This window comes from Choloepus didactylus, chromosome 12, assembly GCF_015220235.1.
Source record: "Choloepus didactylus isolate mChoDid1 chromosome 12, mChoDid1.pri, whole genome shotgun sequence".
NCBI lineage: Eukaryota > Metazoa > Chordata > Mammalia > Pilosa > Megalonychidae > Choloepus > Choloepus didactylus.
This window is the reverse complement of record NC_051318.1, coordinates 98797171-98823140: the sequence shown is the minus strand read 5'-3', so window position 1 is coordinate 98823140 and position 25970 is coordinate 98797171. Positions and strand designations below refer to the sequence as shown.

At 37.6% G+C, this 25970-nt stretch overlaps 2 protein-coding genes across 2 annotated transcripts in view; one reads left to right on the top strand and one right to left on the bottom strand.

The window, feature by feature from the left end:
- Window positions 1–22602, bottom strand: part of LOC119507128 (calcium-binding protein 39-like) — a 128775-nt gene extending 106173 nt beyond the window's left edge. The window contains exon 1 of the mRNA XM_037800231.1: window positions 22439–22602. Coding sequence (XP_037656159.1) covers window positions 22439–22570 — 132 coding nt within the window. The 5' untranslated portion in view covers window positions 22571–22602. The remainder of the gene's footprint in view (window positions 1–22438) is intronic.
- Window positions 2908–3758, top strand: LOC119507129 (lactoylglutathione lyase-like). Its single transcript, XM_037800233.1, has one exon. It carries the CDS (start codon window positions 2908–2910, stop codon window positions 3457–3459), a length of 552 nt encoding a protein of 183 aa, XP_037656161.1. The 3' UTR covers window positions 3460–3758.
- Window positions 22603–25970: the final 3368 nt, after the last annotated feature.

The window sequence follows — 25970 nt, the reverse complement described above, 5'->3', positions numbered from 1 at the left end:
AAAACACAGTACCATAAAACTCCTAGAAGATAATGTAGGGAGACATCTTCAAGACCTTGTATTAGGAGGTCACTTCCTAGACCGTACACCCAAAGCACAAGCAACAAAAGAAAAAACAGATAAATGGGAACTCCTCAAGCTTAGAAGTTTCTGTACCTCAAAGGAATTTGTCAAAAAGGTGAAGAGGCAGCCAACTCAATGGGAAAAAAAATTTGGAAACCATGTATCTGACAAAAGACTGATATCTTGCATATATAAAGAAATCCTACAACTCAATGACAGTAATACAGACAGCCCAATTATAAAATGGGCAAAAGATATGAAAAGACAGTTCTCTGAAGAGGAAATACAAATGGCCAAGAAACACATGAAAAAATGTTCAGCTTCACTAGCTATTAGAGAGATGCAAATTAAGACCACAACAAGATACCACCTCACACCAATTAGAATGGCTGCCATTAAACAAACAGGTAACTACAAATGCTGGAGAGGATGTGGAGAAATTGGAACTCTTATTCATTGTTGGTGGGACTCTGTAATGGTTCAGCCACTCTGGAAGTCAGTCTGGCAGTTCCACAGAAAACTAGATATAGAGTTACCCTTCAATCCAGCGATTGCACTTCTCAGTATATACTGAGAAGATCTGAAAGCAGTGACAGAAACAGATATCTGCACGCCAATGTTCATAGCAGCATTATTCACAATTGCCAAGAGATGGAAATAACCCAAATGTCCTTCAACAGATGAGTGGATAAATAAAATGTGGTATATATACACACAATGGAATACTATGAGGCAGTAAGAAGGAACAATGTCGTGAAACATATGACAACATAGATGAACCTTGAAGACATAATGCTGAGTGAAATAAGCCAGGCAGAAAAAGAGAAATATTATATGCTACCACTAATGTGAACATTGAAAAATGTAAAATAAATGGTTTATAATGTAGAATGTAGGGGAACTAGCAATAGGGAACAATTAATGAAGGGGGAATGATAACCCAGTAAGAACAGATAATCTATGGTGGGTAAATTTAATGTTCAGGAATGCTCAGAAATGACTATGGTTTGTTAATTTCTGGTGGGTATCATAGGAATAAGTTCACAGAAATTTGCTATGTTAGGTTATTTTCTTGGTGTAGAGTAGGAACATGTTGGAAATAAAGTATTTTAGGTTAGTTGTCTTTTTCTTACTCCCTTGTTATGGTTTGTTTGAAATGTTTTTTATTGTACTTTTAAAAAAAATTTTTTTTAATATAGTTAATTAAAAAAAAAGTTAATTAAAAAAAAGAATCAAAGAAAAAAATATGCAGAGCCCCCCTGAGGAACTGGTGGATAATGCAGGGGTGTTGGGCTTCCCAACCTAGATGGTTGCTGATGTGCTCAGACATAGGGGACTGGTGGTTTGATGGGCTGAGCCCTCTACCACAGGATTTGCCCTTGGGAAGACTGTTGCTGCAAAGGAGAGGCTAGGCCTGCCTATAATTGTGCCTAAGAGCCTCCTCCCGAACGCCTCTTTGTTGCTCAGATGTGGCCCTCTCTCTCTAGCTAAGCCAGCTTGGCAGGTGAAATCACTGCCCTCCCCGCTATGTGGGATCTGACAACCAGGGGAGTAAATACCCCTGGCAACGTGGAATATGACTCCCAGGGAGGAATCTAGACCCGGCATCATGGGATGGAGAACATCTTCTTGACCAAGTGGGGGATGTGAAAGGAAATGAAATAAGCTTCAGTGGCAGAGAGATTCCAAAAGGAGCCGAGAGGTCACTCTGGTGGGCACTCTTACGCACAATTTAGACAACCCTTTTTAGGTTCTAATGAATTGGAATAGCTAGCAGTAAATACCTGAAACAATCAAACTACAACCCAGTAGCCTTGAATCTTGACAACAATTGTATAAAAATGTAGCTTATGAGGGGGGGGACAATGTGATTGGGAAAGCCATATGGACCACACTCCCCTTTGTCCAGTGTATGGATGGATGAGTAAAAAATGGGGGCAGAAAAAAAAAGGCACTCAGTGTTCTTTTTTACTTTAATTGTTCTTTTTCACTTTAATTTTTATTCTTAGTATTTTTGTGTGTGTGGTAATGAAAATATTTAAAAATTAATTTTGGTGATGAACGCACAACTATATAATGGTACTGTGAACAACTGAATGTATGCTTTTTAAGACTGCATGTTATATGAATATATCTCAATAAAATTGAATAAAAAAAGAAGTAAAAAATTTTATCAACAGAGAGATGGAAATTACAAAACGAACCAAACAGAGCTGAAGACCACAATGACAGAACTTTAAAATTCCCTAGAGAGGCTCAACAGCATATTGAAGCTGTCATAAATATCAGTGAAGCTGAAGATAAGACAATTGAAATCATCCTGTCTGAGGAGCTGAAAGAAGTAAGAATTAAGGAAAGTGAAGAGAGCCTGGGGAACCTGTGGGACACCATCAAGTATACCAATATATGCATTGTGGGATTTCTGGAAGGAGAAGAAAGAGAGAAAGGAGTGGGGAGAATATTCAAAGAAATAATGGCTGAAAACTTTCCAAATTTAACAAAAGACATGATTATACACATTCAAGATACTCAACAAACTCCAAACAGGATAAACTCAAATAGATCCACACTTCACCATGTTATAATTAAACTGTCAAAGGTCAAAGATAAAGAGAAAATTCTGAAAGCTGCAAGAGAAGTAACATGTCATATACAAGGGGGCCTCAATAAGCTTAAGTGCCGATTTCTCACTGGAAACCATGAAGGCAAGAAGGTGGTGGGAAGACATATTTAAAGTGCTGAAAGCAAAAAAAAAAAATAAATAAATAAATAAAAAATTGTCACTTTAGAGTTCTATATCTGGCAAAACTGCCTTTCAAAAATGAAGGAGGGAGCATTGCGGCTATGGCAGAACCGCAGCCCGCAGCCGGCCTTACCGACGAGGCTGCCCTCAGTTGCTGCTCCGATGCGGACCCCAGCACCAAGGATTTTCTATTGCAGCAGACCATGCTACAAATTAAAGACCCTAAGAAGTCATTAGATTTTTATACAAGAATTCTTGGAATGACGCTACTTCAAAAATTAGATTTTCCCACTATGAAATTTTCACTCTATTTCTTGGCTTATGAGGATAAAAATGACATCCCCAAAGATAAAGATGAAAAAACAGCATGGGTATTCTCCAGAAAAGCTACACTTGAGCTGACACACAATTGGGGTACTGAAGATGATGCAACTCAGAATTACCACAATGGCAATTCAGACCCTCGAGGATTTGGTCACATTGGAATTGCTGTTCCTGATGTACATGGTGCTTGTAAAAGATTTGAAGAACTGGGAATCAGATTTGTAAAGAAACCTGATGATGGTAAAATGAAAGGCCTGGCATTTATTCAAGATCCTGATGGCTACTGGATTGAAATTTTGAATCCTAACACAATGATAACTATTATTTAGTTCTATGAGACTACGTCTTTGTGATTTCAATGAAGACATTGTAGAGGACAAAAAGGAAACAATGTGGTTCAAGGTAGTTATGTAACAAAAGCATTGAGGACTAATGGATCATTGTCCTAGTTCAAATTATTCTTAAGTTCATTTCCTTTTCCTACTTCACCTAACTGTTCAGTAATTCTGGTTTTAAAATAGTGCTTTTATCTTATGCCCTTGAATGTAATTCTGTAACTTTACTTTTGAAGTAATAATTAGAACAGTTCCCTTCAGACACTGCATTGGCCTTCATCTGTCTTCTAAATAAGACATCTTTTAAGCCTTTCTTTGAATCATCATTTTCAAAAACATTTAACATGTTTTTGTTGTGGATATCTTCTGGGGTTTCATTCCTCAGAAATAACTTTTCCCAATGAAAAGTAAGGAAAACACTGAACATAAATGAAACCTCATGTGTACTTCAAACAGTATAAAGAATTGTGTTACAAAAGAAAAGTTCCTCTTGGGAGCAATTGAGAATCATGCTGACAAGGATGCTGATAGAAAAACCAATTTCTGTTCATTTATAAAGTACTTCCAAAGTTCAAGAACTAACTTCATTTTTTTAGGATGGAGAGGAGGAGGAAGGGGATATTGTTTACTGGATACCCAGATGCTGGACTTGGCTGTCACATGCTTTATCTCATTTAATCCTTACAACTATCCTATGAAAAAGGCTAAACATATAAAATAACTTTAATAAATTGAAGACAATATAAATAGGCTGAAGTCCTCAAGATCTCATCATCATGTTTAGTATTTAGATTGTGTCTCAAATATTAGTACCTCACAATACCTCCTTTGCTAATTTCCTGTAAAATCCTTGGACAAGTTTGAACATCATCCTCTCAGCTCTCAGGCCTGATTACCACAGTGAGGAGTAAGCAATGGAGGAGGTCTTTAGCACATAACTCCCCTGGGGACAGCCAGGTGACTCCTGCACAGGTGGTACTTACATTACTCCTGAAGAGTCTCTATCCCAAGGTCTGCATTATGCCATTAACCATTTATTATCAGTTATATTCAGTGATAGCGTAACAGTTATCAGAAGTCAGCTAAATGATCTTCCCTGCTGTGACTCATATTTGGTTTTAAAAATCAAAGTGATTTTGAAAATCTCTTATGGTCTTAAGAATAAAAACATCTAGTTCATGGTTTAACTACATTTCAATTTTTTGCAAACTTTAATGAAAGATCTTCGGATAGGCCTTGCCAACTGTGCTACCACTGCTAGAAGCTCTTTACATTTCCTTTTTAGATGGATTGGATTTATGTGACCAGTTTGAACAAATACGGGTACTTATGAAGTTAAATAAAATAAAATTGTAAATAAGTCTATGTTTAATTGCAAACTTCGGTCCAGCACATTCTTTCTAAAAAAGGCTGCTCTCAGGGAGTACTACAAGGATGTGAAAGGGCTTGCATATTCATTCTGAACTGGGAATAATTTTAATTCTGTACTGCCTATAAAAAAGATAATTTCCATGGATAAAGAAGTATAGAAGAATGGGAAGAGGAAAGTAAATAAGGAATAAAGGATTGTGGTAGATAATGGGCAGAAGGAAGAAAGGCTAATTATGAAAAGGTGAGTTGTAGGAACTGAAGAAAACCAATTTCATGTATTGAGTACTAGAATTATCAAAATGGGGGGGTGTAATTAGATTCATAAATTATCATATAAACCTTATTTCCAGCCTTCTCCCTTGCTTACTCCTTAAGTCCACTTGTACACCTCATGCATTGAAAAAAAAAAAAAAGAGAGAGAATGTATTGTATTGCCAGGCCTTGCTAGGGATTGGAAACCTTATTTCCAAATTAACTTACCTGACAAGTGGTGATATGAAAGGATGAAATAAAGCACCAAAAATGTTTTCTCATTCTTGTTTTTCATTACTGGACAGCAGTACTGTGTCATTTACTGTTAACATAAAATAAATTGGCAGTCTCCCATGAGTCCTACACAGCTAAGACTGGAACTCTTAATACCAGTTGTTTGAATTAAGAGTTGATGGCTGAGAGAATCACTCATGGCTTCCCTTAATGGCATTCTGACCAGAATTTTACAGAGTGTATATAAATACTCTTCTGTAACACAACTGTTTGTGCAGAGTAAGGATCAGTAAAGATACCTGCTGCTGGCAATAAGAAAAAGCTCTATTTGATGTAACAAGCACATAAGTTGACTGGCTCTAGAATAGGTTGATGGAGGGTTCAGTAATAACAAGAACCCCCAGATTCTTTCCATCTTTCTCAGCCTGTAATCCTCAGCATTTTCTTTTTGGCTAATAATACTATGATTACAGACACCTACCATAATTCCAAGTGTCACGCGTAGATCTGCAATGGCCATTGAAAGAAAACCATTTGTTCCTTGTGTGTCTCTTAAATGAGGGGTAAAAAACTTTTCCCAAAGCTGTCTAGCAGACTTCCCCTCATCTCTCCACCAGAAGTGGATTATTTACCTGTTTATAATTGCTGGCAAAGGAAATGGGACCGCTCTGACTGAGATGGATCATATTTTCTCAAGTTGCCTGCATGTGGGTAAATACTGGATCAAAATTGAGACTGCTAGAATGGAGGAACAAATAAGGTCTTTGGGGTAGGCATAAACACACTGCAACAGACAAAATTAAATATTGAGAACCTAGTTGGTTCAGGGTGCCATAAGAAATAAGACATTTCCTGCCCTCAAAGAGTAGAGCCAAGATTGTGATTCTCAACCATATCAGACCTAGCAACCGTTTTTAACCCTGTAAAATCATATCCCTCCTCTCAAACTATCTTAAAATGAAATACATATATAAATAACCTACATATATACGTGATTTCATAAAGGCCCAATGCCTTCATTGTAATGTAAAGGAGAAATGAAAAACATGAAGTAAAGTACTAAGCATTTCAATATGTAAGTGCCCTGGTGCTATTATACTAGAACAGAAAAAATCAGGTGTTTACCCTTAAGAATGGAGGAAGAAAAGAATTGTGGGGGAAATGGCATTAGTCCCTCTGCCAAAATAATTACTGAACTGGCAGGAATGTTCTGAATCAACTATTTAATATTTCATTTATTTTACAGAAATGTGTGAAGTTACCTGGCCTGAACATTTTGGTAAAGGACATAATTGTGGCAGAGAAATTCACAGGTGTCCCAGAGTAGTAGGCAAGTAATATTTAGCCAAGTACAGCATCAGTACTTTGGTAAGGTAATGTTGAGTCAGATTAATCCAATAATCGGGGGGTGGGGAGTGGGGGGTAGAAACTGGCTAAGAGGATTTCTACTTATTATACATTGATCTGAATCCTGTCAATATAGGCAAAGATTATAAAAGATGTTTTAAATGCCAGTACCTAGGACTGCTGAAACTGCAATGAAATAGGCATTTTCATAGACTTTATCCAAACTGTCTACATATCAATTTTGCAATAAATGTCAAGAATCTTTAAAGACTAAAAAAAAAAAAAAAAAAAAAAAAAAAAATGAAGGAGGGATTAAGACATTCCAAATAAATAAAAGCTGAGGCACCTTGTCACCATTAGACTGGCCCTACAAGAAATGCTAAAGGGAGTTCTGCTGGTTGAAAGGAAAGGAGAATAGACAATTAACCGAAGCCACATAAGAAATAAAGATCTCCAGTAAAGATAATGACATGGGTAAATATAAATATCAGTACTACTGTATTTTTGATTTGTAACTCTGCTTTTTCACTTCCTACAGGATCTAAAAGGCAAATGCAGAAAATGTATTGATAAGTCAGTGGTTTTAGACTCACAGTGAATAAACATGTAATTTTTACCAAGAACTATGGATGGAGGGGTACAGGAGCATAGCATGTGTATAATTTGAAGTTAAGTTGGTATCAAGCAAACAAGATTGTTATAGATTTAGGATGTTAAATTTAAGCCCCATGGTAACCAAAAAGAAAGTAACAGAGAAATGCAAATTCATAGATACAGAAAGTAAAGTACAGGTTACAAGGGATGGGTACAAGGGCAATGATGAGTTAATGCAGTTAGGGTTTCTGTTTGGCTTGAAGGGAAAGTTCTAGTAATGGGTGGTGGTGAGGGCACTACAAATCATGAATGTGATTAATCTCCCTGAAAGGTATGATTGGGAGCGGTTGAGATGGGAAGATTTATGTTGTGCATAGGTTCCCATATTTTAAAAAAAGGAAGAGAAAATAAAGAGATAATGACAATTAAATGCAATACATGATACTAGATGGGATCTAAGATTGGAGAAGAAAATGCCCAAAAGGACATTATTTGGACATACGGAAAAATGGGAATATAGCCTATAAGCAATGTTAAATTTCTTGGTAACTGCACTTAAGGTGGTTACATAAGTGAATATCCTTGTTCTCAGGAAACGTGCATGGCAGTTTTAAGTGTTCGGGGAGTGTGATGTATACAACCTATTCTCACATGTTTAGAAAACAGATATATGTATGTATGCATGTATGTATGTATGGATGGATGGATGGATGTATTCAATGATACTGAAAATGTGGAAAAATGTTAAAAGTTGCTGGATCTGGGTATCTGGGTAGGGATATGTTGGAGTTCTCTGTATGGGCCTTGCATTGTTTTTGCAACTGTCCTGTAAGTTTGAGATTATTTCAAAATTAAAAGTAAAAAACCACAACTCCAGTGTTTTAAATTCTTTTTGTTAGATTCATGATAGAAATAATTTAAGTGGTGAAACAAATGGTACCTGAGAGATGACTTTACAGGATATTTCTTCAAGCCATAATTCTACACTGTGATTTCAGAATAATAAATAGTCAAATAAAGTTAACGATCTTCAAAAATGTCATTGAGAACTAACAGTGTTTCAAAAATAACTCTGAATGGCCTAAAACCATTTCTCACAAGTTAATTTAACAAGATTTCGGAGGATTTTAACCTTTGTTTTTTCTCTTGCCTGCTTTTAAAGGGGGGGTGTTGAGGACATTAGGGACACAGAAGGGAACGTGTCCATTCAGCAGTGCCATCACACTCTCAGGTTAGGGGCTTCCCTTTCACAGCTGAAGACAAGTGGCCCTATCTTATTTCAGACATGAACTTGCAGAAACTGAACAAAAACAGGAAGGAACATTTGTCTTCACCTCACACCTAAATTATATCCTTAATTCACTTTAATGCTCAAAGAAAACAAGCCTCACCTAATCTCTTCTATCTGGGCTTAGAGGCCAAACAGCCTGCCCATGTGCTATGCAGAATTTAATTAAAAGCATAACAAGAATTTTAAAGCTTTCCAAAGTAAATTATTTATTTTATAAAATACTTTAATACACATTTAATTAAAATTTCCTAAAAGCACACAGAAGATACACAACATAAACCTCACAGAGAAAAAGGTGGTGGCAGCATTGGCAAAAATAACTTATTTCTATAGTAGTAAAAAGAAAAGGCAAAATATTTAAAGCATTTGTACTATAATTTTCAAGTTCAAAAAAAAAAAAAAGAGAGACTGCCTATTAATTTCCTGTTAGTTATCCCTGCATATGATAGACTCTGAATGTCTCAGTGGAAACAAGGCACCTCTTTTCCTGTGGCTGCTCCATACCATCTGGAACTGGAATTTTAAAATGGGAAAACCCTCTACAGGGTTCCATGCCCAGACTGTTCAGGATCCTGAGTCAAACTAGGCCCTAATATCAGGAGGCCCCTGAGAGAGAGATGCTGGGCCACAACATCCCCAGGGTCCCCGATCTTTCCTAAGGCACCACCCTTCCCTCACCTTGTAGGACCCCTCAGGTTAGAAGGGGGCTCTCTTCAGGGGCTGTGGCAGATGTAGGGTTGCTGCCCCTGGGTCCCCCCTGTGTCCCCACTGGGGGAGCACTCTGGGGGGCCTGGGCTCCCGCGATCTGCAAGCCCTGCATAGCCACGTGACCCTGTGGAGGGCAATCTGCCATGAGGGCTGCCTGCCAAGGTTTTCCATTAGTTAGACAGCAGTGCTATCCCAAGGAACGAGGAATCAGGAGGGAGCTTTGTTAGTAGCAGTATCTTCAAATTCCAATGGAGAAAAAAACCTTCAAATAATTTAAATATCCAATAATAGGAGAAAATAGTAAGGTAGGATATAATTCCTCCAGCATGTATATGATGGATAAAGCCAGAAAATCCTGCTTTCATACCCCTCCCTACACACATACACTTGAATGTGTAACATTATATGTTCATAGATATACCCTCAAATTTATGTGCATAACAAATGTATGCACAAAACTGGAGGAATTATACCATATATATGCATATATACACACACACATACAACTACTCATGTATACATGCATAATACATAGACAAATATGATTGCTACATTATTACAGATTGTATAATTGAATGAAAAAAGAAAAAGAAAGAAAAACTGGCTGGGATCATACCCAAAAAGGAAAAAGCAGAAAACTGCAAAGGAAAATAATTTCAAATTTCAAAGAATTCAAAATTTAAAAAAGGCACTTGAAATAGTGTACTCTTTCTTCCTATCTCCTAACAATTCTGTTTTGACAGAGCTAAGTTTTGCCTGGCCTAAGTATTATGCTGAAAATAAATCTGACATGGATGCTTTTAGAGAATTCTGCAGTTTGGGAGAAACTCTGCATGGAGTTTCACAGACACGCTTTGCTGCGGGGACATGATAATAAAAGCAGCCAGTGTGGCCATCATTTACTGATGGCTTTCTAAGCGCCTGTAGCGGGTTGGGTACTTTGCGTAAGTTATTTTTAACCTTTACAACAACTCTACAAAGCAGGTATTCCTTGTACAGATGAGTTAAATGAAACTCTCAGGTTGAGTTTGCTCAAAGACACACAGCTAATTAGGTGGCAGGCAGAGATGGAAATCAAACCACTTTTATTAATTAGCTTCTTGAAGGGATGAGAGAGATAGTGAGTGTAAGGAATCTTGGTTGGAAAGGACTATTTGTGGAAAACACCATGACAAAAACATAAACTTACAATGTTAAAACATTAATGGTTAAACTGGGCAAAAGTCATCTTGGAGTGCAAAAAAGAAGTGAATCTAAGAGGTTAAAAACAAAAACAAACCCAAACCCAAAACAAACAAAAAAACCCACTTGAATCCAGTTACTTAAAAAAAAAAAGTGACTTATGGTCATTATTACATTGAATTAACCAAAAGTACTTTGGTAAAATATTGAAAATGGGTATTTCCAATATTGTACATACTAGAAAGCTCTTTATGGTTATTCAAATTTTCAAATAATTGACTTAAGTTCAATACAAAATAACCTTAGGAGAAATCAAAACACCATAATTTAATTTTGTGACTCAATATTGTTGAAAATGAAATTGGATGAATACATGATAACAAGAAATTACTATCAAGTATATTTTATTCTATTAAACAATGAAAAATCTTTGGGAAAATTTTCAAAATACATCTTCATTAGGTACTTGCTTTTTTCCCTCCATTAGCATTTGTTCTATGTTTATAATTATTTGTGAAGTCTTACTTATGTTTTCTTTTTTTAAAGAGTAACTAACTTGTTTCCATGACAGCAAAGAGCCATCTGATAGAAATGGGGGGAAAATGCAACAACAATATCTATTATTAGAAAACTCCTTAGTTGCTTAGGTACTGACATTTTGCCAGAAAGAAATGGAAGCAGCCTCTGAATTAAATGTTATTCTCCATATATTTATATCACCATGTGGTCCAGACTTGCCCCTTTTGGTGGCTCATCTGTAGCCACCGAACAATTTTTTATGACATTGTGTATATGGAGTGGCCTGAGAAACAGAGAAGGTTCCAGGATCCCACAACATGCCCCTGAGCACATTTCCCTGGCTCCCTTCCCTCCATCACCACTCAGCTCTCCTCAGAGTCTGCTCCCTGCCCTTTCTTCTCCTTTGTAACCCTTTGCTCTTTGCTGTTCTCTCTAGTTTTCCTTAAGCTTACTCCACGTCTTTGTCCTTATACTCCCTCTCTTTAACCCCCCTTCTTCCATTCCCTTTCTTTCCCTTGCCCTTTTCTGTCTAGCCCAGACTTGGCAGCACCGGCTCTTTCTCTCCTCCCTGTTCTCCTCAGGGAGAATCTAGGAGCCAGGCAGTACTGGACGGAGACGTGGAAAACCTGAGCAGGCTGGTGACCTCCATCCCTTCACACCCAGACTCGACTCATCCCGTTTATTTCAGGCATGGCTGAAGCGCTTCGGGAAGGCAGCATGGCAGCTCCTTCCCTCTATTCTCTCAGGCAGTTCAGATCTGGTCCCAAATCCGCACCCATTTGTTAAATCAAACAAAACCGCCACAGTTAACTGGGCTTACCCTCCTCGGTGGGCAGCTTAACAACCATCTGCTGCGTAAGCCTGCCCTGGGACGTACCACCCCACTCCACCCCAAGTGGCTTCCAAATGTTCCCACCATCCTCAGAGTACTTCTTCTCACAGGAGTTCCTGCCAATTCAACTTTCCTCATTTCATTCTACTCATGGAGAGGTTTTGGTTCCCTTTACAGACTGGGTCCCAGGCAGCTGCCCAGCCTTGCCTGCCCCTCGACAAGGCTGTGCTCAGGGCAGAGCCCACTCATCGCTGTCTGGCTTTCTCCGTCACAGCAAGTCCCTCCCTCTGCCACCAGCCTCGCCTCCCTGGGACCAGCCTGTCACCCGTCCCTTGGCCTGGCCCCCTTCCTCTCCACTCTAATCTCTGACCAACACATCGACTCCATCTGCTCCCTGTCACTCTCTCAGACGTCTTGGGTCATGCGAGCTAACAGCCTTCTCAGTAGATTTGGGGAATCTCCTCAGGACAGGCAGGGCAAACTCCTAGTTTTAGCATAGCAAATCACTGCTTTCCCCCTTTCTCCACCTCTGGAAGGGTTTTAAATAGTACTTGTTATCATTCAGGTCACAGGCAACTTTCAAACTGGGTCTATAAAGCAATTAAGATTAATATATATTAATATTAGCATAAGAACTAAGTCAATACTGTTGAAATAGGTATTTAACGAACATGAACTTCATAATCTACTCAAAAACCAGTTTTTTCCATGATGCTGATACATCACCAGTGTAAAATATTTTTAGAATTCCTCTTCTAGAATGGGCTTCAGAGTCAACTGGTAGACAATGAAGAAAATTAGACTCTATTTTACCTATTTTAAATTATTTTTATTATATTAATTATCACCATAAAACGGTTCTAACTAACTTGATCACCTACTATATCCACTAATCTTGATGTCAAATAGTTTTTCAGTTTCCAAAAATTTTATCTGCCCTCAAAGGATAAAGATTTGCCATCAATGAAAAAGAAACATGCTGCAGACACTGATACCAAAACCAAAACATACTTTAAATAATGGCAGAACCCTAAGAATAAGTGAATGGTTTACTAAATTAGAAATTTTGAAGGTTATATCACTCATTGGATGCATAAGTTGTGCTATTTTTATTTTAAAACAAGCTACTATATTTTCTGTTACACTCTCAGAATATCTTTTTGATTGTTTTAACAATCCTGGGGGCCCTTAAAATTAAATTAGAGGAGAACTTCAGGTTGATCAAGATAGCCACAGAAGATGCTACAGGGTGCCGCTCCCCAAAAGAATCTTTGAACAACTAGCAAAAAAAACTGGCAGAGCCAGCTTTCTCAACACTGAAAACCAGTTAAAGGGTTGCAGTAACTGAGCAAGTTGCAAATCAACAAAATGCATCTTTTAAAACAATAACAGAAGCTCCTGTTGCCCTTACTGTACCCATCCTCAACCCCTCCCCAGCATGGTGTGAGCCAGTTTGTGCTCCCATTGTGGGTCACTGGCCCTGTTCCAGAGAGAGCAGAGTAACTCCTACGTGCCTGAAAGCAGATGTCAATCTATTGTGTGGCTGCGTGAAAGACTGAACCAGGAAACTCATCTCTGGCTCACCTCCCAAAACTTGCCCTGCAGGCAGAAGCAGCTAAAACAGTGTAAGAAACAATTAAGTCAAAGTGAGCTGGGGCAACAGATTGCCCACTGTAAGTCATACAGTAGAGCACCCATGAGGGGGAGAAAGGGTAGGGAATAGAGAGGGCATTTGAATTCCTGTAAACAGGGGAATCCATAGGGCCATGAGCAAGCACAATCCCAGAACAAGAGTCAGGCTCCACCAAGGCTCAGATGAGACAGAGAAGACAATGGACTCTGCATTTGCCTTGGGCTGATCTTTTTGATAAGAGAGCTAAATTCTAAGGAAGAGCACCAGCCAAAGCAGACCCAATTTACAAAGATGGTAAAAGGTGTATTTTTGCATTGGTTGGTTTGTTTTTGATAGCATCTAGCACTAAAAGAAATCTCTGTCCTATCACTAGCTTGATACAAACTTAAGGAACAGACAGCTCAGAGACTAAAACAAATGGCTAACACTTCAAAATATTAAAATGTACAGTATACAACAAAACATTACAAGACGAATAAAGAAATGGGAAATGATGGCCCATCCATCATTATCAGTGAAGAAGATCAGATTTTCAACAGGTAAAGATTTTTAAAAAATGATCCACAAAATGCTCAAGGAGATAAAGGAAAGCATGGAAGAAGAATTAAAAGATAAGGGGTAAACAATGAAGGAAAAATACGAGAATATCAATAAAGAGATGGAAATTATAAAAAAGGAACATACAGCATATTAGAGCTGGCAGAAGAAAGAATCAGTGAACTTGGAAGCAAGACAATTTAAATGATTCAGGCTGAGGAGCACACATGCACAAAAAAACACATGAGAAAAGCAAACAAAGCTGTGCCAGTTTGGATGTTTTATGTCCCCCAAAATGCCATGTTCTTTAATGCAATCTTGTGGGGCCCGAGATATTAGTGTTGATTAGATTGGAGTCCTTTGATTGAGTGTCTCCATGGAGGTGTGACTCAATCAACAGTGGGTAAAATGTTTTATTGGATTATTTCCATGGAGATATGGACCCCACCCATTGAGGGTGGTCTTGATTTAATCACTGGAGTCCTATAAAAGAGCTCACAAACAGAAGGACCTCAGAGCAGCTGACAGTGACATTTTGGAGATGGCTGTTGAAAGCAGACTTTTGCTAATGCTTCAGAGATGCTAGCCTAGAGTTTGCTCCAGAGAAGCTAACAGAGGACAAAATGTCCCCAAAGCAACATTTTGAAGAATGCACAGGAGCTGAGAGAGGAGCTGGAACAATACAAAGGGTCACAATACAAACTATCAAATAAATACGAATGTAAGTATTAATGGAAAAATGGAGGGTCAAAAAAGGTATAATACTTAAAAAGACCAAATAGCCATTTGGCAGAAGAAAGTAGTACATTATCCCTAGCTACTTGAAGTAAAGGGGTTAAACTTTCCAGTCAAAAAGCAGAGATTGGCAGAATAGAGTAAAAAAGCATGCCCTGGAGGAGCTAAGATGGCAGCATAGAGAGGAGTGGAAGACTGTTAGTCCCCCCTGAAACAATTCATAAATGACCAAAATACTAGTAAATAACCTGGAATAACTGTGGGGAGACAAATGTGACTGTCCACTCATCATCCACCAACCTGAATTGGGAGGAATGCCCGAGATCGCAGCATAAAATTTGTAAGTAAAAACTACGGACCCACGTCGAGGGCCAAGAGCCAAGAGCCCCTCCCTCATGGAAGTCTCGCAGTGCTAGAGAGCAGAACTCTCCAAATAAGCTAGTGTACCTCAGCCCAGCTGCAACTGGGGTTTTAATGTTAACTGCTCAATACAGACAGCAAATCCCCAAAAAGCAGACAGAGGCTTTTGGTGACAACTGACCTTGGGAGAGTCAGGGGACATATCTGTCTCAGGACGGGGAGCCCAGAGGATCGGGTGCTATCTCTGGCTGATGGGTGAATCTGGGAGCTTTCTGTCCCTTTCTCTCTCTGTGGAGAAAGCCTCAGCCATTTTGAGCCTGCAGCGCTTTGCAGTAAAAGCCTCAGCCATTTTAAAATCAAAACACTTGATCAGCAGAGTCAGAGAAACAAAGAACTTATTGATATTCAGATGACTTCTCTGGAGGGGGCATAGCTTCCCAAGAGGAAAGGGAGGGGCCCAGCTCTACTGCTTGCCTTACTGGAACCAGACCTCAAAGCCTGGAGGAGGAGAGCCACGGGCCACACTCCCTTACACCAGCCAGTGACAGGCTGACAGGTGCACCTGCCGGGCAGAAAAGCACAGGTGTGTCAATCCTCTAAGAAAAACCATCAGGGAAACCAGATACTGAATATTTCCTCCTTCTGTGACCTGAGCCTGTTCTCATCTGGGAAAACCTGATTGGGGTCGCCTAGGAGGTCAGATGCCTAGACAACAGAAAACTACAACCTACATTAAGAAAAATGAAGTTATGGCCCAGTCAAAGGAACAAACGTACACTTCAACTGAGACACAGGAATTTAAACAACTAATGCTAAATCAATTCAAAAAGTTTAGAGAAGATTTGGCAAGAGATAAAGGCTATAAAGAAAACACTGGGTATACATAAAGCAGATATCGAAAGTTCAAAAAAACAACTAGCACAATCTATGGAAATGAAAGACACAACACAAGAGATGAAAGACACAATGGAAACATACAACAGCAGATCTCAAGAGGCAGAAGAAAACACTCAGGAACTGGAGAACAAAACACCTGAAAGCCTACACGCAAAGGAGCAGATGGAGAAAAGAATGAAAAAATACGAGCAACGTCTCTGGGAACTTAAGGATGAAATAAAGTACAAGAATGTATGTATCATTGGTGTCCCAGAAGGAGAATAGAAGGAAAAAGGGGCAGAAGCAATAATAGAGGAAATAATCAATGAAAATTTCCCATCTCTTATGAAAGACATAGAATTACAGATTCAAGAAGTGCAGCGTACTCCAAACAGAATAGATATGAATAGGCCTACGCCAAGACACTTAATAATCAGATTATCTAACGTCAAAGACAAAGAGAGAATCCTGAAAGCAGCAAGAGAAAAGCAATCCATCAAATACAAAGGAAGCTTAAAAAGACTATGTGCTGATCTCTCAGCAGAAACCATGGAGGCAAGAAGGAAGTGGTGTGATATATTTAAGATACTGAAGGAGAAAAACTGCCAACCAAGAATCCTATATCCAGCAAAGCTGTCCTTCAAATGTGAGGGAGAGCTCAAAATATTTTCTGACAAACAGACAATGAGAAACTTTGTGAACAAGACACCTGCCCTACAGGAAATACTAAAGGGAGCACTACAGAGTGATAGGAGAAGACAGGAGTGCATGGTTTGGAACACAATTTTGGGAAATGGTAGCACAACAATGTAAGTACACTGAACAAAGATAACTATTTATATGGTTGAGATAGGAAGGTTGGGAGCACATGAGACACCAGAAGAAAGGAGGAAAGATAAAGACTGGCACTGTGTAACCCGGTGAAATCTAGAGTGTTCAACAATTGTGATAAAATGTACAAATACGTTCTTTTAAAAGGGAGAACAAGCAAATGTCAACCTTGCAAGGTGTTAAAAATGGGGAGGCATAGGGGAAGGGATGCAATCAGTGTAAACTAGAGACTGTAACTAACAGAATCATTGTATTATGCTTCCTTTAATGTAACAAAGGTGATATACCAAGGCGAATGCAGATAAGAGGGGGGATAGGGGAGGCATGTTAGACACTTGATGTTGGTGGTGTTGTCTGACTCTTTATTCTACTTTGATTTAAGGTTATCTTTCCTTTTGCTGCTTCCTAGCCGTTATTTTTTTTCCTCTTTCTTTTTTCTTTTTTCTTTTTCTTTTGCCTCTCTACCTTCTTTGACTCTCCTTCCTGCCTTGTGGAAGAAATGTAGATACCCTTAAATAGATAGTGATGAAGGTGGTGAACACATAAATATGTGACCATACAGAGAACCATCGATGGTTTACTTAGGATGGAATGTATGACATGTGAACAAAACCATCTAAAAAAAAAAAATGGGTTGATGAAGAAACCTTGAGGGCAATATACTGAGTGAAATAAGCCAGACACATAAGGACAAATATTGTAGGATCTCACTGATAGGAATTAATTATAATATGTAAACTCATAGACATGAAATATAAGTTACCAAGATACAGGATGAGGCTGAAGAATGAGGAGTGGTTGCTTAGTATGAGCAGAATGTTCAACTAGCATGAACTTAAATGTTTGGAAATGAACAGAGGTGTCAGTAGCAAGATGTGAGAATAACTAACAGTTCTGAATGGTGAGTGAAAGTGGTGGAAAGGGGAAGTTCAGAGTCATATTTGTCACCAGAAAGAAAGTTGGAGGTCAAAAGATGGGAATGTATAAAACTGAATCTTATGGTGGGCAATGTCCATGATTAACCGTACAAATATTAGAAATCTCTTCCATGAACCAGAACAAATGTATGACAATACTATTAGAAGTTAATAATAGAGGGGCATATAGGGAAAAAATATATACCTATTGCAAACTATATACTACAGTTAGTAGGATTTAAATGTTCTTTCATAAACAGTAACAAATGTACTATACCAATACTATGAGTCAACAATTGAGGGGGGTTGGTTAGGGATATGGGAGGATTCGAGTTTCCTTTTCTTTTTTCATCTTTCACTTAATTTCTTGTCTGGAGTAATGAAAAGGTTCTAAAAATTGAACAAAAATTAAGTGTGGTGATGGATGCACAGCTGTATGAGGACACCAGGGGCAACTGATTGCACACTTTGAATCTTTGGCTAATTGTATGGTATGTGAACAATCTCAATAAAAATTAAAAAAAAAAAGCATGCCCCAACAATATGTTGTCTACAAGAGACTCACTTTAAATTCAAAGACACAAGTAGGTTGAAAATAAAAGGATGAAAAAATATATACCATGTAAATAGTAACCAAAAAAATCTGGGGTAGCTACACTAATACCAAATAGAATAAGCCAAAAACTATGATGAGGGACAAAGAAGGTCATGATATACTGACAAAAGGGTCAATTTAGCATAACAATTATAAATATACTTGCATTTAATGGCAGAGCCCCAAAATACATGAAGCAAATATTGACATATTTGAAGGGAAAAATACACAGTTCTACATTAATAGTAGAAGGCTTCATTACACCACTTTCGATAAGAAACGGAACATCTAGAAAGAAGATCAATAAGGAAATAGGAGACTTAAAAGATACTCTAAATCAACTAGACCTAACAGACAAATAAAAGCCTTCACCCAATCGCAGTAGAACACACATTCTTCTCTTGTGCACATGGATCATTCTGCAGTATAGACCATATGTTAGGTCACAAAACAAGTCTCAATAAATTAAAAAATATTTAAATTATATAATGTATCTTCTCCTACCACAAAGGAATGAAGCTAGAAATCAAAAACTGAGGAAAAAATGGAAAACACCAAAATATGTGGAAATTAAATAATGAACTCAACCAATGGGTTAAAGAAGAAAACACAAAGGAACTTAGGAATATCTTGAGGCAAATGAAAATGAAAACACAACATAACAAAGCTTAGTCAAGGCACTGCTGAGAAGGAAACTTATAGCTCTATATGCTTAATTAAAAAAGAAATATCTCATTACTCCAAAAAACAAACAAACAAAAAAACAAAAAAAAAAACACCTCAAATTGGAGACCTAACTCCACAACTCGAGGATCTAGAAAAAGAAGAGCAAACTAAACCCAAAGGGAGCAGAAGGAAAGAAATAACAAAGATTAGAATGGAGATAAATGACATAGAGAATTAAAAAAATATAGCGAGAATCAAGAAAAACAAAAGCTGGTCCTTTGAAAAGATCAATAAAATATAAAAAACCTTTATGTAGAATGACAAAGAAAAAGAGAGGACACAAATAACTAAAATCAGAAGTGAAAAGGGGGACATTACAACTGCTCCCATAGAAGTAAAAAGGACTATAAGAGGATACTATGAACAACTGTATGCCAAAAACTTAGAAACCTAGATGAAATGGACAAATCCCTAGACATACAAATTGCCTATACTGCCTCAGGAAGGAATTAAAGATCTCAGTAAACCAATAACTAGTAAAGAGATTGAATCAGTAATCAAATACCACCCAACAAACAGAAGCCCAGGACCAGATAGTTTCACAGAGGAATCTTATCAAACATTCCAAGAAGAATTAATACCAATGATACTCAAACTCTTCCAAAAAAAATTGAAGAGGAGATAAACTCCCTAACTCATTTTATGAAGCCAACATCACCCTCACACCAAAGCCAGAAAGAATTATCACAAGAAAAGAAAATTACAGACCTACATCTCTTATGAATATCGATGCAAAAATCCTCAACAAGATACTAGCAAATCGAATCCAACAGCACATTAAAAGAATTATACACCATGATCAAGTGGGATTTATCCAGGTACGCCAGGGTGATTCAATATAAGAAAATCAATTAATGTTATACACCACATTAACAGAACAAAGGATAAAAAACACATGATCATCTCAACTGATGCAGAAAATCCACAACAAAGTTACTAGAACTAGTGAATGAAATCAGCAAAGTGGTGGGGTACAAGATCAATATGCAAAATGGTAATGAACAATCTGAAGAAGAAATCAAGGAAAAAATCCATCTGCAGTACCAACTAGAAGAATCAAATACCTAGGAATAAATTTAACCAAGGATGTTAAATGTGAAAGACTTATACATGGAAAACTACAAAACAGTGTTACAAGATATTAAAGAAGTGCTAAATAAATGCAAGGACATTCCATGTTCATGGATTGGAAGACTAAATATTGTTAAGATGCTAATACTACTCAAATTAGTTTACAGATTCAATGCAATTCCAATCAAAATTCCAACAGCCTTCTTTGAAGACATGGAAAAGCCAATCATCAAATTTATATGGAAGGGTAAGGGGCCCCAAACAGACAAAGCCATCTTGAAAAAGAAGAAAGGTAGAGGACTCACATTTCCCGATCTTAAAAGTTATTACCAAACAGTACCAGCAAAAAGGACAGACATACAAATGGAATTAAGAGTTCATAAATAAACCTTCACACCTATGGCCAATTGATTTTTGACAAGGGTGTGGAGTCTGCTCAATGGGGAAAGAATAGTTTCCTCAACAACTGGTGCTGGGAAAAGTGGATATCTACGGCAAAAAGAATGAAGGTCAAACCTGACTTTATACCATACACAAAAACTAACTCAAAATGGATCAGAGACCTAAATAAAAGAATGTAAGCTATAAAACTTCTAGAAGAAAATATAGGAAGCATCTTCAGGACTTTGTATTAGGCAATGGTTTCTTAAACTTAACACCAAAATCATGAGCAACAAAAGGAAAAACAGATAAATAGAGCTTCATCAAAATTTAAAAATTTGTGCATCAAAGGACTTCATCATGAAAGTGAAAAGACAACCTATTCAATGGGAAAAAATATTAAGAAACTTACAACTCAACCACAAAGAGACAAACAACACAATTTAAAAATGGGCAAAAGACCTGAATATACATTTCTTCAAAGAAGATATACGAACACGCAACAAGCATATGAAATGATGCTCTACGTCATTAGCTGTTAGGGAAATGGAAACCAAACTACAATGATACTATTTCACACCCACTGGAATGGCTACTATTAAAACAATGGAAAATAAATGTTGGCAAGGATGTGGAGAAATAGGAACACTCATTCATTGTTGGTGGTGATGTAAAATGGTGCAAACGCAGTGGAAAACAGTCTGGCAAGTCCTCAGAAAGTTAAGTCTAGAATTCCATTTGATCTAGCAATACCATTCTAGATATATACTCCAAAGAACTGAAAGCAGGGACTTGAGCATATATTTTCACATTGATGTTCATAGTGGCATTATTCACAATTGCCAAAAGATGGAGGCAACCCAAGTGTCTATCAACAGGTGAATGGTTAAACAAAATGAGGTATATACGTAGACTCGACTATTATTCAGCCATAAAAAGGAATGGAGTTCTGATACATGCCACAACATGGATGAACCTTGAAGACAGCACACTGAATAAAATAGGCCAGACACAAAAGGACAAATATTATATGATCTCACAGAATTGACATAATTACAATAAGCAAATTCATAGAGCCAGAAACTAGAATACAGGTAATCAGAGGGCCAGGGTGGGGGTAGAGAATGGGGAGTTAATACTTAATTGGTATACAGTTTCTGTTTGGGGTGATGGAAAATTTTCAACAATGGAGGGAGCTGATGGTAGCACAACATTGTAAATGTAATTAACACAACTGAATTACATATTTGTGGTTTAAAAGGGGAATTTTAGGTTGCATATATGTTTCTATAATAAAAAGTAAAACAACCATAGGACTAGAAAAACAATTAAATGAAATTCATTTCCTACATAATAATAAAGTAGATAATAAATTTGTAAAAAATGCAGATGGTTACTAAAAAGCAATATAATTTATTAGAATTGTGTTTCCCAATTTGAGAATTTAAAAATTACACTGATAAAATGATTTGATGTCCTTTACATTCAAAGATGCATTTCTCCCTCTCCTTCCACTACTCAGTTCCTTTCCCGAGGTAACCATTGTAATTGTTTCTTAAATATCCTTCCAGAGGTTTCCAGTGCGTATACAATTTACACAGCAGCTTACACCCTTTAAATTGTTTTTAACATAAATGGTAACATGTTATACTACATGTTCCTTTTTCACTTAACCACATACAATGAAATTCATACCATTTGTGCTCACAAGTATTTTGATTTGTATTTTCCACAATGCACAATGTGACAGGTTGGCCTAATAGATTACATTCTCTTTACTGATGCCTCTTAATGATCCACATCATACATGGTTGGCTATGTTCAGGCCTTAGGAATAGAACTTTTTCTTTTTAAAATAAATTGCCTCTCCAAAGGCCAATTGACTTTAAAGTGAATGCTGAAACTAAATATCCTAGCTGATTCGGGGGGGGGGGGGGGGGGGGGGGGGGGGATAGGTGGAAGAAGAAGAATTATTATTTACCTTAAATGTTGCAAAGGCATCTGAAGCAATATCAAACGTTGACAACTCCACATACTTAAAGAAATCTCTGAATTGATTAGAAAAGAGGATGATTTTGGCAAGTGGTTCATGTCGAATACATTCTCTCAACATAATCCCACAACGTAAGGCAATCTGTGGGGCTTCATACCTAAAGCGTAAATAAGAGTAATAGAGCACTGTGTTATCTCATTGGCATCTTACCAATATTAATGATATCAAAAGAACCATTTCACTACTGCTGTTAATGGAAGCAGAGATACCATTAGTCCAAGTTCATTCAAACTTTGTTCATTAAATACTCATGGAATATCTCCTATGTGCCTGCACTATTCCAGATGCTGGGAATACAGAAGTAAACATGACAAGGTCACTGCCTTCTTGGCATTTACTTTTCGGTGACTGTGTATCTGATGGGGGAAGAAGGCAGTAGTTTCATTTACTGAGAAGTGCTATGAAAACTGAAGATAAAAGAATAGGCAAGACTGTAGAGTTAAGACTGGGGGGGGGCTACTTTCAACTGAGTGGTCAGGGAAGGAACAAAGCCTTCCGGGCAAAGGGGACCAACTGTGCAAAGGCCCACAAGGCAAGAACAAGCTTGGTGACCTAGAGGAAGAGAAACGAGGCCAGTGTGGTTGGAATGTGAGGAAGAGGAGTGAGTGGTGGGCAAGGGAAGCCAGAGTGGAGAGAAGGGCAGGGGCTAGATTACATAAGGCTTTGTAAGCCAAGGTGAGGAGTTTGGTTTTTGAGAGTGATGGGAAGCTACTGGAGACTGTTAAGCAAGACATTTGTATAGCTTAGTTTATGTTTTAAAAAGTTCACTCTGACTACTCGTGGAGAATCCATGGTTAAGGTAGAAGGAACAGGCTGGGGAGCTAGAATGGAAGCAAAAAGACCAGGTATGAAGAGGGGCAGAAGTCCAGCCAGAGATGATGGTGGCTTGGACAGGGGTGGACAGGGGTGGACAGGGGTGGACAGAGGTGGACAGAGGTGGTGGTACAGAAACAAGAGGGCAGGGGACAGAATGTGATAGTGTGTGCAGAAAAAGTCAATGAACTTGCTGGTATCAGAGCTAGGGTAGTGTAGGGAATGAAGTCAGGGTGAGGGAAACTGAGAGTTCAGGAATGATGCCCAGGTATTCATCTTGAATAATCAGGTGGTGGTTGCACCATTGATTCAGATGAATAAACCAGGAGAGTAGCACGTTAGTGAAGAAATCAAGTTTGTTTCTGACCACCTTAACTTTGAGATGCCTGCTATCTAAGTACAGATGTCTCCTAGGCAGTAAAAGATACCCATGTGAAGTTTTGGGAAAAATAGGGCCCAGAGATATGAATGATTTGCATACAACAGAGGATTGACAAATAGCTGTGGATTGGTTGACTCATCGAAATCATGAAATGGAATCATGGCTCACAGCAAGAACCACACTAGAAAAATACAATGTTTCTATAGAAAATAACTCAGGGCTGGCATACTAGGTCTGTTCCCTTTCTAATTTAACAAGAACCTCTCAAATGTCAAATTTCACATCAAACTAAATCTGGGCGTATTAGACATTCAAATGTCTAATAAGATTTCAAGAAAAAAGTACAATGTTTAGCCCAAGGAAGACAAGTTGTGTGTTGAAATGATACAGTGGACAATTGCATGGTAAATAGTGGAAGAAAAGAACAAAGGAAGATATGATTATAAAAGATGGGAAGTAAAAAGAATATAGGGTAAAAAAAAATCTTGCCAAGGTTTTGAAAATATTGTATCATTCAACATTTTAATTGAATATAATGTTTGTTTTTACTGTTTTAGTCCAAAGACCATTTTTTAAAAACACAATTTTAAATGCCTCAATTGTTGAAAAAGTACTTTCTTATAATGTCTTTGAAATAGGGGGGAAATAAATTCCTTTGCAATATTAACTTTACAAATACAGTAAGGGAAATAGCAAATAAGGATGTTTGAGAAAATTTATTAAACCAGAGTGCTATCCTGTTTTATGATAAATAATATTCACAAATATTATTGAGTTTTTCCTGAGTAACTGGTATTAATCAAATGCTAGTATTTTCAGATAGACATGATTCTTTATAGAATATAGAGAAAACCAATTTATAGTATATGTTAGCAATGTCTCTTAGAAAAATTAAAAAATCATCTTAATAGCAAATAGAGAAGAGTTATAAGGTGGGGTATTACTAACGATTTTGTAAACAGAGATTTTTTTCTGAAATATTTAGGAGAAAAACATTATTTACTGACAGAATACAGAGTATAAACAAAGACGTTGGCCTAGTGAAAGAACCTAAGTGAGAGATAATTAAAATCCAGGCTTATTAGTAAGATATTTATAGACATTCATAATTTGGGCCTATGCCTAACTTTCCAAATCAATTTCCAATCACATTCCCCAAGTAAACTATGCCTCCAGTCCTTGGAGTATACCATTTCCTCAAGTCAGAATAATGCCTTTTTCCTTACTTCTTCATCTCTAAGACTCACTCATCTTTCAAGGCTTAGCCCAAATGCCACCTCCTTGGGTAAGAACAGTCTCTTCCACAAATTTTGCTGGGATAACTGAAGATCCACATGAAAAAAAATGAAGTTGGACCCTAACCTCAAACTACATGCAAATCTTAATTCAGAATGGACCAGCCACCTAAATATAAGAGCTAAAATCATAAAACTCTTAAAAGAATATATAAGGGCAAATATTCACGACCACAGATTTGGCAATGATCTCTTAAATATGATGCTAAAGCTCAACTTTTGTGCATCAAAGGATACTATCAAGAGAGTAAAAAGACAACCCATAGAATGGAAGAAAATATTTGCAAATCATGTATCTGATAAAGTTTTAATATCCAGAATATATAAATAACCCTTACAACTCAGCAGCGAAATAAAAGACAAACAACCCAATTTTAAAATGGGCAAAGGATGTGAATACTCATTTCTGCAAATATATACTAATGGAGAACAGACACAAGAAATGATGCTCTATGTCATTAGTCTTTAAAGAAATGCAATTCAAAACCACAATGAGATATCACTTCATACCCATTAGGATGGCTATTATCCAAAAAAGGACAGAAGAAGGAAGGAAGGGAGGGAGGGAGGAAAAAAAGGGAAAATAAGTGTTGGTAAAGGTCCCATATGGTATGATCCCATTTATATGAAATATTCAGAATAGAGAAATCCATAGAGACAGAAAGCAGAGGCGTGGCCGGCAGAGGCTGGGGGAAGGGGGAATGGGGAGTGGCCACCTAAAGAGCTTGGGGTCTCCATCTGGGGTGATGACTGTGCAACACTGTGAACATGCTTAATGCAAATGAATTGTGCACTTAAAAATGGACAAAATGGTAAGTTTGTTATGTGTATTTTATCACAATTATAAAAATTTTTAAAAAACACCTACTCCTTTTAAGTCTTTCCTAATTACTCATCATTCAAGACTATTCTCTCCATCCCACACTCCTACAACAGCTTGTCTGTAACTCCACTTTATCACTTTTTTCAT